Source organism: Panicum virgatum, chromosome 3N (genome assembly GCF_016808335.1).
Source record: "Panicum virgatum strain AP13 chromosome 3N, P.virgatum_v5, whole genome shotgun sequence".
NCBI lineage: Eukaryota > Viridiplantae > Streptophyta > Magnoliopsida > Poales > Poaceae > Panicum > Panicum virgatum.
The window spans coordinates 8847733-8860462 of record NC_053147.1 but is presented as its reverse complement, the minus strand read 5'-3'; the positions used below and the strand labels follow the sequence as shown (position 1 = coordinate 8860462).

The window sequence follows — 12730 nt, the reverse complement described above, 5'->3', positions numbered from 1 at the left end:
TAACTTTTCGCGATAAATCCAATGACGGTAATTAATCGATGATCGCCTACAATGATACTATAGTAACAATCCTTTAATCACGCAGTCAAATGCCTCATTAGATTCGTCTCATGCTACAGTAACCTAGTTCCGGAGTTGGTTTTGTAAACTTATTTTGTTTGACACCGTAATTAGCAGTCAGAGTGTTACTATTCCTAGAATTCCAGGAAACTAAACACAGCTCGTATCATTTTTCTTAAATCAAGAAAATCATTTATGGCCTATATTGCACCAATTCACCGTATCAAGAAAATCTTTTTTCCAACTCACCGTATCATTTGCCAACAATTCGGTTACAACTACACCAATCATTCTTGTTCATGTACCCTTCCTCGACACCACTAATCTCATGGCCATGCCACACCTCACACCCTAGTACACGACACCTGGCGGGGGGTCACGCGCGGCGTGTGCTATCGCGTCGCGAGTCGCGTGGCACAGAGGATCCAGGTCAGCACGTGGCGCACGCCCCGACGAAAAATGTGGAGCTTGCCGCGCGCCGCCCCCGCGGGCCCCGCACGTCAGCTTTCGATTTTAAACCTGGATCCCAGCTCATCATCCCCATCTCCCCAACCCCTTCCATTTATTTCCTCGTTTCCATTTCCTTGGCCCCCGTCTCGCCGCGCGCCAACTCGGGTTTAATCATCAAGCGGAAAAGGAAGGAGGTTTATCCCAAGACCCGGCGGAATCAGCGGGGGATATACTCCTCCCCTGTCGGCCGTCGGAGCGCGCCGGCTCCGGTGGTGGTGGTGGCGGCGGTTAGCCATGGAGACGGGAGGAGATATCTGAGAGCGGAACAAGTGCTCGTGTTTGGTTCGTGGTTCTTAAGCTCGTCATCTAGAGGGGAGCAGCGCTCTCTCCGCTGGGATCGAGTGGGGTGGTTTCGCTCTCGAGGTGCGTGGTTCTTCCGCCTCCCTTCTCTGTTTGTTTGTTCATGCCGAGTCGTTCACCCGCAACAGTGCTTGTTGAGTTTTGCTTCGCTGCATTTTTTTTTACCCTGCCTGCGTTCCGGGGGCTGGAGATTGGGAGCTCGGATGATTTTGAGCGGAGATAGCGGGTGCTCTCTGGCGATCCCATTTTTCCTTCCTGTTCGCCCGGAAGAGTAAAATCCGCAACGTTCTCAGGGTGGGGTAGCGTTCCTGTTATGGACGCTGATGGGATCGAGAGGAGAAAGTGCTGAGGGAAGCGGCGGCGGCGCTACAGTACCCGCGATGCTACAGTGCCGCGGGTACTGTTCACGGCGCGGCGGGTAGGGTTGGGGACGCCGGGAACGCCGGCAAGAGGGAAGAGATTTCCTTCTAATCTCGATTGATACATCTCCTCTCCTTATATAGAAAGGTTTACTTGACCTCTAAGCAAGCGAGTAATAAATTCTAATGGGCTAAGCCCCAATAAGCCCTTACTCCTCTAACAGTTCCCCTGTTTGAAAAAATTCGAACTTTTTTTTACAATCCTAAAAAAAAGGAGATGTTTTTCGGGGCTCTGGTGCTGGAAAGACTCGAGTATTTTCGGTTGTATCTAGCTTCAGTAGAAGGTTCTGTCGGATTCCTTGGAAAAATTTGAACTGGTTTGAAATTCCCAGGCGGGGTGAGATGCTTTTGTCCTCATCTATTTGCAGGCACCGAGGGAGATGCCTTTTCTTGGTCCTATGTAGGTAGTTTTTTAACTAACTAAACAGTACAAAAAGGACCATTGTTTAGTCCTTTGGTGCTGTCAGTATAAACATAGGTACCGTGAATCAAGTTGACTCCAAGCGCCAAAAACATGCTACTCCTAATTTTGCTGCATAGTACCCGCTGGTTGACCAAGTCCGTAGATGCGTAATTCGATCCCTTTTTTCAAGTCTAATAAATGACATGAACAAGTCACTTGCAATATGGATAATATCTGTTTGCTTTGGTTTCCCTGGTTGCCATTTCGATTACTTGCAGTACTGAAAGCTACACTTCTGTCATTGTATTGCCTAGACAAATGTCTGGCTCCACATGAACTCGTGGCCTTGATGGCTTGATCCGAAGAAAATGGACGCTTGCTGTCATTTTTTCCTCCTCTCATATAGCATTATTGTTTTCTGCAGTGAAAGCTACTGGTTGGCTTGTGCTGACCTGTGTAAAGAGGGCTACTACTTGGGAGGCAATCAGGTGTTTGGTTTGGTTAAAGAAAGCTCGGCTCCCTTCTTTTGTCTTGCCCGTGGGATGCTTGCTGCAAGCCTCTGTGTTGGTCCTTGGAGCAAATAATACCATGCTTGAGGAGCTTTGGTTCATGTGATTACTCTTGTATAGTCTTCTTGCCGATTGTGATTGGGAGAGAAACAGCTCTCTTCTGGCCTGGGCTTGGCTATGTCCGTCTCAGAGAAGGTGGCGCCATCATCATCAGTTTCGTCATCATCAGATTTGGATCCGTTGTTGAAGGATCTTACAGAGAAGAAGTTGAGCTTTAGGAGAAATGTGGTGTCGTTGGCAGCAGAACTCAAAGATGTGAGACATAAACTTGCTTCCCAGGAGCAGCTGTTTGTGAGGGAATCCCAAACTAGGAAGGTTAGTTTGTCATTTGTAATTGCTAATTGGTACCTTCAGGACTGCCTGTGGAGTTGTGCTGATCTGGGAAAAATCCTGACAGGTTGCAGAGACTAAGGCAATGAGCATGGAAGAGGAAGTAAGCAAGCTGCAGAAATGCTTACAGGAGAAGGATGAGCAATTGCGTTCATCCACAAGTAGCACAGAACAGGTAAAGATTTCCCTTAATCCTCCATTTGAGTTTACACAAATCTTTCAACTAGAGCTTTCACAACCAAACATGCCACTCCCTGCGATTTCTTGGAGATATGGGCATAAACTGGACATCAGGTCATGGTCTTGTTTTGTGTTTATTTGTTTTATTCTGAATCTCCTTATGATAAGTTTAAATAATATGCCTAGTGCCAAGAAATTTGAGTGTAATGCAATGGCAACAGCTCGGTGACAATTACTACCTTGATTCACTCTGATTTTCTGGTCTGGGCCCCTTTTCTTTCTTTCTTTCTTTCTCTAAAGAAAAACATGAATCAACAGGGGTGAGTGGTCCTGGGTCTTGACATAACACTAAATTCCTTCTCTGACTGTTGGCTACTAATTTCTGCGAGGACGGTTGCACCAGAGTTTATATCAAATATCTAGTCATCCAATGTTTTCACGTCTATGTTCCTATGGCGTTTTTAATTTGTATGGTTGTGGCTTTCTCATGCCCAAATATTCCCTTTGCACGGCCAAGCTAGATGCACTTTCTTAATAACTGTTCTATCTTTGTATGCAGTACCTCCATGAGTTGGATGATCTTAGAACACAACTTTCATTTACCCGCGCTACAGCAGAAGCTAGTGCTGCATCAGCCAAGTCAGCTCAGGTGCAGTGCTTGTCATTGCTGAAAGAGCTGAATGAGAAGGACTGCTCGCTGAAAGAGCACGAACTTCGAGTGAACAAACTAGGTGAGCAGCTTGATCTTCTCCAGAAGGATCTGCAAGAAAGGGAGCTCTCACAGAGGCAACTCAAAGATGAAGTTATACGAATTGAGACCGACATCATGGATGCAGTTGCCAAAGCTGGTTCCAAGTCTGAGAAAGATAACGAGCTTCTAAAGATCCTATCTGATGTTTCACCAAGAAATGTTCAGAATCTCAACAACCTTTTGAATGCTAAGGATACAGAGATTGCGAGGTTGAGAGAAGAAATCAGGATATTATCTGCTCATTGGACAAACAAGACCAAGGAATTAGAATCACAAGTACACCCTATATCTTTCATCCACAAAATTCCTTCAGAATTTGGCTACAAATGCTATTTTCCCACAGTGCTGAATCGATGTTTATTTACGTGAGATTTCTTGTTTGTTGAATAGTTGGAAAAGCACCGGAGGACTGATCAGGAACTGAAGAAGAGGGTTCTGAAGCTTGAATTTTGTCTTCAAGAATCACAATCTCAGATGCGAAAACTCAAGAGGGTATGGCCATAATATATTAGTGTTGCTTGTTAGCACATCAAACATGTGAATCATATGGTTTATTTGTCTTGGTTTTCTAGACTTTATGCCTTTCAGTTCATTTATGCTACTTGAATTGGGGACTGGGACTTCAGATTTTCAATGTGTTATCTTACCACTGACCATCAATGTGATCTCTGACAATTAGAATCAATAAATCAACACCATGTGGATCAACAATCCCTGCTAGGGCAGTTGGCCATAATTGTGTGTGGAAAATATTCAGGTCAATGATCAGATGGTTCACCCATTTTATTCTGCAGATGGGGGAGAAAAGGGACAAGGCACTCAAGGAGCTCATGGACCAGGTGGCCATGAAGCAGCCCAACAGCTCGTTCCACGGCATCAAGGAGAATTTCTGGGAGAACCCGGGCTTCAAGTTCATCGCCTCCATGTCGATGCTAGCCCTAGTGATCCTTACGAAACGATGAAAACAGCAGGCATCCTGAACCCAATGATGTGTAAAGAAGTTAAGATTCCAGTGTTAGGTGAGCAGCTAGCTCATAGTTTATAGTTTAAGGAGCTGTTGATGCAGCGGCTTACATTAGTTTGTAGAGTAGGGCAGTTGAGCATGCTGCACGATCAGATGTCCAGACTGAAATTTGCTGACATCTGATCCTAGTCCTGTTAGATGTAGTCTGTACTCTGTAGTGCAGTTTCTGCCAGTTCATGTAAGCTCATAAGTTGTCTTTTAGTGGCACCTAATTACCTAGTTCGTGTAAGCCCATGAGCAGTCATGTAGTCATGGATCTACATCATATAATCTCAGAGTAGTTACTGCAGTGGTCGCTGCGGTTTAATGTTATTCTTCTGTACTTCAAACTGTTAGCGCGCCCCACCTAGCCAATCCGACCATAAAACCCAAGTGTTATAGTGGGAGGGATGTGAGCTTTTATCCATAGTCCATCATTCCCCCTACGGCGTGCGAGCCCGGCGTAGCCCGCAGCAGATTCTAGTGCTCGGCGTAGCCCGTAGCAGGTCCCAGCACACGAGAGGCGCAGGGGAAATCGCGAAGCAGAAATGCGTGGCCGAGTGGGTTCAAACCCGGGACCTCGGCTCTGGTACCATGTTAGCGCGCCCTACCTAACCAACCCGACCATAAAACCCAGGTGTTATAGTGGGAGGGATGGGGGCTTTTATCCATAGTCCATCACAAACCTACAGTTTCTAGATGGCAAATACCTGCTTCTGTGGCTCAAATGCTGAATGAACTGGTTCTTGAAAATTTGTCAATAAAAAAATGGCAATGCTATCTAACTGGCAACATGACCAAAAGAGGTAAACTTTGGGTAAATATGACTGAAAACCAGTATCAAAGCTGGGTACTGGTTTCATTACAATTGTAGGTAGATGATGTATCCCAATGTGACCATAGTGTTACCCATCATCAGTGAAGCATATGGAGTTAAAGCTCCACTACGTGGTTTGTAGCGTGTTCCTGGTAGATATGTATGATACGCCACCAATAAATAGGTCATCTTGCAACCGATAGAAAGAATCAAATATTGTGGGGGTACAAGAATCTTGATGTTTACAAATCGGGGGAAGAATAATCACAACACACGTCCGCAAGAACGACATTGTCGACTCATATCGTATCTATCATACAAGAGAGAGAGAGGGGGGGGGGGGGTACGATGACGTGACGCTTATGATCTGGCATTTTCTCCGGGGTTAGTCGCCCGCGCATTCAGCAGGGGCTGGAGCGCCTTGACCACGATGCTCATGTTTGGCCGGAAGTCCGCTTCGTATTGAACACACAATGCGGCAACAGCTGCAAACTGTTTCAAACACAGGAGAAGAAATTAAGTTAAACCTTAGATGGATCAACAAAGGACAGCTAATTCAAGGACAAACACCTGATAGCACCAGTAGCAAAGGATCAAAACTTAGCATAATAAACTAAAGCTGAATATCAAGTAGCTGAACAAATTCTATGAGCGCAATACCAGAATTAGACATTTTAACGACATTAGAAGACAAGTTGGCAACAAAAGACTGTTCACTCATCTATTCTTCTACAATCATCACTTTGTTCTTCAGTTACTAACTTTCTTCGGCAATTTGTCAAAATAGTTGAGATAACCAACTTTAGTTAGGCATACTTCAGAAGAAAGGTTGTTCATAGTACCTTTGCAACAGCTTTAGGAGGATAGTCCCCTCCAAGTCTTGAGTCAACACATTGCCTAACCTTGTCTTCACTAAGCCTTGGGGTAGCCTGCCAGAATTGAACAAATCATAAATTTGATCCACCAACACTACATTGGTAAGCAAGACAGGTCCAATTAGCTTATGAGCACAAAGAGGTGTGTAGATGAAACTTACCCATGTCACAAGACTCTGCTGTCCCCTTGGCAAGGTATGGTCGACAGGTTTCCTTCCAGTCAACAGCTCGAGAAGAACAACTCCGAAGCTATACACATCGCTCTTGGAGCTAAGTTGTCCAGTCATTGCATACCTGACCCGAAAATTTCAAGCAACATTAGGCTAAAATTAATCAAAAGATCTGTAGAACAATTGAAAAGGAAATTGGAACATACTCAGGCGCATGATATCCGAATGTTCCAAGCACCCTAGTAGAGTGAAGCCGAGCTGCCATGTCAGGAGCTTGGTTTGACAAATCAAAGTCAGCAATCTTAGCTACATCATCATCAAAAAGAAGAACATTGCTGGACTTGATGTCTCGGTGTATGATATGGGGCTGTGCTTTCTCATGAAGATACTCAAGCCCCTTTGCTGCCCCGACAGCTATCTTCACACGTTGTGCCCATGATAAAACTGGACCAGGTTGAGCTCCTTTAACACCTTTTCTTCCTGTAATGAGACATATTCTACATTTATTAAGCATGTAAAATTTTCTTTTCAGTAAAATTTTAGATCATGACATCGCACGAATCTCCCAATAGATTAAAAAAAAGGATGCAGAAAGCAATACCATGAAGCATATCATGAAGAGAGCCCATAGTAGCAAACTCGTAAGCAAGGACACGTAGGGTCCCATCAGCGCAATAACCAAGCAACTCAACAACATTTTCGTGCTTCAACCTTGACACCATAGACACCTGCAGATGCATGTCAGAATGGCTACAAAGTGCAGAAAAAAAGAAAAACAGATTCCTGTTTCTAACAAGGGAGATATGGACCTGCGCCAAGAATTCTTGGTCGGGCTGCTTATTAGAATCCAACTTTTTGACCGCCGCACTCCTACCATTTCTTAGAACACCAAGATATACTCTTCCAAAGGAGCCCTCACCAATCAGAGCTTCATCACCAAAACCCTTAGTCACCTCCCTAATCTCATCCACAGGAATGGCAGGGACTGCAATGGGTTGCATTTTGACAGGCAGAGGACCCTTGGGAGGTTGATCAGCAGGACGGTATGCATCATTCCCTGCAGGTCAGTTGAATTTTATTAAGGAATTATAATCAAGCACCAAAGGTAAATACAAGGTATGAGAAATGGTGCAGTGCATAGGACTACAACAAGTCCAGAGCTCTTACTTGCTGGATGGTGTCCTGGGTACGGATTCCTGGAATCTGGTACTCCTTGTGCATCTTCATCACCACAGCATCCAAAGCACGACATATTCTATTGAAGAAACAAGATCTGGAGGTTGGAACCAAGCACAGATTATTAGAAGCAGCAAGATGATTGAACACTGACTCACTGAGGGCCAAGAAAGAGGAAGAACAATTAATTGGAAAGGCAACGACGTTCCATAAGTAACTGTTCCCTTCCCATGTCATGCATTCATCACATAGTCCATAAAATAATGTTTACTACAAAAATGAATTATCTCCTGCACCCCTTAACCCTCCTCCCTTGCTCCCTGTGGTTCCATCTTCACTTATATCCATTAAATGCCAGACTAGCATAGGTCCAGAGCAGCCAAAATGACCCACATGTCGCAAACTATTCATGCAAAGAAAAACATGGGAGATATTCCTGTGTTCTTTGTTGTTTCCCAACTGCTTTAGCAGATTAAAATATAGGGTATCTGGAAGGAAGGTATACTAACTACTAACAATTGCCACTTGCTATGAAGCTGATCAAAGAACAGCTCATTCTGCATGGACAACCTTTATAATTCTCAATATTCAACAGGTTTCATACCACCTTAGCTCCAGAGCCTAATTACACACTTCGGTTGGAAATCAGTTAGATTACCTTTTCTCAGTATTCTAGAGGTTTCGTACCACCTTAGCTCCAGAGCCTAATTATGCACTTTGGTTGGAAATCAGTTAGATTAACCATCCACCAAACAACAGTTTGGCAATTGCAACACAGGATGTGTCCTTGCAAATATGCTTCTTTCCAGAAACAAGAGGAAATTCTAGATGCTGAAACTACATTAGTCACATGACCTATAGATTCATCTCAATAATAGCTGCATTAAAATTTATCACCACCAGTTCGGTGCACTGCTGCTGCTGCTCCAAGGTGCCAGTCCCAAGAGGCCACTTTTTCCCTCGTGCCCACAGCTCATAAACCATGCCATTCTCACACACGCCAGCTCATGGAACAGGTCCAATCCAAAAGGCAAACTGCATCATGTTCACTCCAGCTCTTACTTCGCACTGCCAAACCTGCAATCGCTATAGCACTGAAGCACCATCTTTCCACTCTATGGATGAACTATCGGCTCCATGTCACTGTGGCACACACTTGCAATAAAACGTGCATTTTCACCTAATCCCTGGCGAGACACTAACGCTACTCTGGGTCCACCTCCAATCACGAAATCGCTCGAAAGAATCGATTACGAAACCTACGCAGAAGCATGTTTCCCTGCAGCAAACGGAAGAAAAAGGGGGAACAGAAGGACTAAACAAGACTAGAGCACACAACGGCCTTTCCCCCAAGCTCCACACGCTACGAATTCAGCAAGGGATGACCAGAACAACCTAACCAAAGTAACTAGAACGAATTGCAGATTGACCGGCTGCCGATGAGCGATGGAGCTCCGACCCACTCCAGGCTCCAGATTCGCGCTCCAGGCCGCCAAGAACCGCAAGCCCAGCAACCCAATTCCGCCCCACAAAAGTAACCGGCCAAGAAACCGCCCCCAAAGTAGAGATCACAAGCAACCATAACCGCATGAAACCACAGATCAGAGCAACTGCGGCGCCTTTCAGGAGCAGGAACGCGAGGGGTCCGCCGAATCCGGCGTCAAAAATCGCACCTTTGCGTGTCCCGGCGGAGGACGGTGGAAGACGACGCCGGATGAGGGGGGGGGGGGGGGGGGCGAAGTAGGCGAGGAGGACGGCAAGGGAAGCGAGTAGGAAGGCAGCTGGTACAGCGGGCTACTCCTTCCTTCCGACGGGCGGAGCGCTGTGCCGGTCACCAGCGGTGAGCTTATATACCACCGCTGCTGCTGCGACTGGTCTGCTGCCTGCTGGTCCTCCGTGTCCGTGTGGTGTGGTCGTCTCGTCAGAATGCGTGTGTGAGAAAGGGCTTTCCTAAAAAAAAAAAGGGCAAAAGGCAAATGCCCATGTGCCTCTTCCATTTTTCTTTTGTTTCTTTAAATCCCGAAGCTTTCATCTCACGCAGCAAGAACTTTCAGTTGACCATGTCCCTCTTTCAAATGGTCAAATTATTTTTGAAAGATTCAGGTTTCATCTTTACATTCTCAGCCACGATCTTTTTTATCTTAAAAATTAAAAAAGAAATCGGCACGAATTTGAGGAATCGCAATAGAGTTGAACAACATGCCATACCGTCCGCTTGCACGACTTTATTGTAATATAAGTATAGAACTTTTCAAGATTGCAAAGCCTGCCACGAGCAATTAGGTAAGAGAATGCATTTCCTCTAAAAATGAAGAGAAAAAACTGGTTGTATGTACAATAGTGTTAATGTGAATAAAATGTAATTATTTTTTTGAACCTAGTTGATTAGTACTAAGATGGTGCTCGAAGACTTTGTTGGCAAACCATGTCTATAGTAAAACTGAAAAGTTGCATTAAGATGTCATACAAAATTACTACTTTCTTGCCGTGGCAAGAGGAAATATCATGTACTCTCTCTATTTTTATTTATATATTGTATCAGGTTTGTCTTAAGTTAAATTTGTCTAATTTTAACTAAATTTATAAAAATATAGCAATAACTATACTACCCACATATTATATATGCACTATCAACATATACTATATAGTAGATTCAATTAAACAAATTTGCTATTGTAAATATTGTTTCTATAAATTTGGTTAAAATTTACCAAATTTAACTTAAGACAAACATAATACAATATGCAAATAAAAACGGAGGAAGTAAAAAACTTAACAGCGCCGATTGGTCAATCATGAGTCGCTGAATCAGTCTGATTAAGCGGAACACGGCTAGAGCCTTGGGCAGCGTTGACTCCGTACCCAGGAGCGCAGCTGCTCCTGCAATTAGATTGGTGCGGACCATTTCTATCTGACTTTTGATGCCAATGCACGAGCAAGCAATCGTCAGGGATTTGGAAGCGTGTCGGCGTGTGATCCCCAAACCCCTCGCTATGTGATGTGCGATATGCTCGTCTGAAATTTGAAAACGAAAGACGAGAAAAGACCACGATTTTACTTCGGAAAAAGAAGGGCAGAGATTCATGATTGATCTAGTCCCAAAATATTCAACAGAACGGTCGACAGAGCGTAAACACGATTTTACTTCGTGTAAAGTTTTTGAAAGGGAATATTTCTATATTTGAAGTACTAAACATAGACTAATCACAAAATTAATTATAGAACTCGTCTGTAAATCGCGAGACGAATCTAATGGGCCTAATTAACCAGTCATTAGAGATTATTTACTGTAGCATTATTTTCGAGTCAGGTCGGCTTGGCGGCTTGCCTGCCCTGCTCAAGTTGTCTCACATGCTACAGTGCTAGCTGTCTGTCGCTGCTGCGGCTCCATCCCGCCGCCGCAAGCTTCTGATGCAAACACCTAAACCCTATTTGTTTTTCTCTGTGAATATTCATACAACCAGACTGAATCGACATAAATCTTTCAGAGGGAAATTATGCAGTTGTTTTCTGTTGCCCTATTTGCCCTATGTGCATTCAGGTTTCTTCAGATGATCAGACCGACCTGCCATATTCTCTCGATCACTTCACCCCTCTTGACACCAATCCCTACCGTGAATTGAAAAAACTGCATCGACACATACGTTCTTCTGAGTTCTGAAGAGATAGAAAAAATGCATTAGAAAAAGCATGGTACTCGTCTGATGGCCAGTGGTTGCTGGATGGTAGCACCAAGAAACAGGGATACATGCATACATGACGAAATCGCTTCTGAAATGATGGGGATGGTATACGGTCATGAGCTGGCCATACCAATGATGATTTGCATGTGGTTTAGGCTCCCCAGATCATGATTTCATTCTTCCTAATCACTCGCTCCTTGTGGGGCCATGACAACGAGCCACAAAGGGAATGTTTTCTTGCAATCGCTCTGGATTCTGTTCGGTTGAGAGCAGACGCGCCGATTTCGGTGATTGGATTGTTTAGGAGCATTATTTTCGAGTTCTGAAAACAGAAGTAGATTTTTGGATTTTCTTAGCTATATATGTTTGGGCGTCAAATGTAAAATAAAGAGTAAAGTGCGTCACCGGTCCCTAAACTTGATCGACTGTGTCATCCCGGTCTCTAAACTCGTAAATCGATCATTTATATCCTCAAACTTGTTTGGCTATGTCATTCCGGTCTCTAAACTTATAAATCATCTGTTTAGATCCTCGAATGAAGACAAATTTTATATCAAAATTGTATCTCTCGATGTGATCTACAAATCTACAACTTTGCAGTTGAAATTTTTTTGAATTAAAATTGTTTAGAGTCTTAAAATTTAATTTTAACTTTTAAATTTCAAAATCTATAAACTTACAACAATATTTTGAGACCCTAAACAGTTTTAATTCAAAAATATTTCAACTACAAAATTGTAGATTACGTCGAGGGATACCATTTTGATATAAAGTTTATTTTCATTTAAGTTCATATGAAAAAGTTATGAATTACTTTTTGATATATAGATTTTAGATCGTCTTGTTTTGACCCATACGAGACTCAAAATAAAGTTTAGGGACCGGAATAACATGATTGAACAAATTTGAGGACGTAAACGTTTGATTTTCTAGTATAGGGACCGGGATGACACAGTGAAACAAGTTTATGGACCGAGATGACATAGATGAACAAGTTTGAGGATTTGAATGGTCGATTTGTGAGGTTAGGGACTGGTATGACACAACGACAAAAGTTTAGGGACCGGTGATGGACTTTACTCTAAAATAAAACAAAGTGGTAGCCTTTTCTGACTTATGTGCCGCCATTTGGTGCCAGGACCAATTTGGCCCATATGAGTTTTTGTATTGTGAAGTGGTTGCTGACTTGTCATGTATTACTCAAGCAAAGGAAAGAATGACCTTTCACCATTGCAGTTAGTTTGTCAAGTGTGTCTTTCTCCAAAACTCTACTACTTTGTTACCCAATACCAAGGGCTTCCTTGTTCACGACCAAAAGGTGTCATCGCTGTCAATTCCATGGAGTGCATGTGAGGCAAAAGAGCTCAAGCAACTCCTCACGTAACTACATTTGGCATTCGGTGAGTCACCAGCAACCAGCAGGTAACAAACCTAACACATTTGGCACGCGTTTGGTTTGTTAAGTGGAACTGCAAGTCGTTTGT

At 43.6% G+C, this 12730-nt stretch overlaps 2 protein-coding genes across 3 annotated transcripts; one reads left to right on the top strand and one right to left on the bottom strand.

Moving 5' to 3' along the window:
- The first annotated feature begins 602 nt into the window (after nucleotides 1-602).
- Nucleotides 603-4858, top strand: LOC120664182 (nuclear envelope-associated protein 2-like). Its single transcript, XM_039943242.1, has 6 exons — nucleotides 603-933; nucleotides 2117-2576; nucleotides 2659-2766; nucleotides 3331-3798; nucleotides 3913-4014; nucleotides 4317-4858. The coding sequence occupies exons 2-6, from the start codon at nucleotides 2379-2381 to the stop codon at nucleotides 4482-4484; spliced, it is 1044 nt and encodes a 347-aa protein (XP_039799176.1). The 5' UTR covers nucleotides 603-933; nucleotides 2117-2378; the 3' UTR covers nucleotides 4485-4858.
- Nucleotides 4859-5505: 647 nt separating this feature from the next.
- LOC120664181 (probable receptor-like protein kinase At2g47060) lies at nucleotides 5506-9387 on the bottom strand. 2 transcript variants are annotated; one of them, XM_039943240.1, is made up of 8 exons: nucleotides 9237-9387; nucleotides 7555-7660; nucleotides 7197-7444; nucleotides 6989-7115; nucleotides 6594-6867; nucleotides 6379-6511; nucleotides 6185-6271; nucleotides 5506-5834 (listed from the first exon to the last, which is right to left on the bottom strand). In XM_039943240.1, exons 2-8 carry the CDS (start codon nucleotides 7637-7639, stop codon nucleotides 5703-5705), a joined length of 1086 nt encoding a protein of 361 aa, XP_039799174.1. In that variant the 5' UTR covers nucleotides 7640-7660; nucleotides 9237-9387; the 3' UTR covers nucleotides 5506-5702. The 2 variants fall into 2 exon arrangements, with proteins under 2 accessions (XP_039799174.1, XP_039799175.1); XM_039943241.1 differs by lacking the exons at nucleotides 7555-7660; nucleotides 9237-9387 and having other exon boundaries at nucleotides 6989-7098; nucleotides 7197-7264.
- Between the last annotated feature and the right edge of the window lie 3343 nt (nucleotides 9388-12730).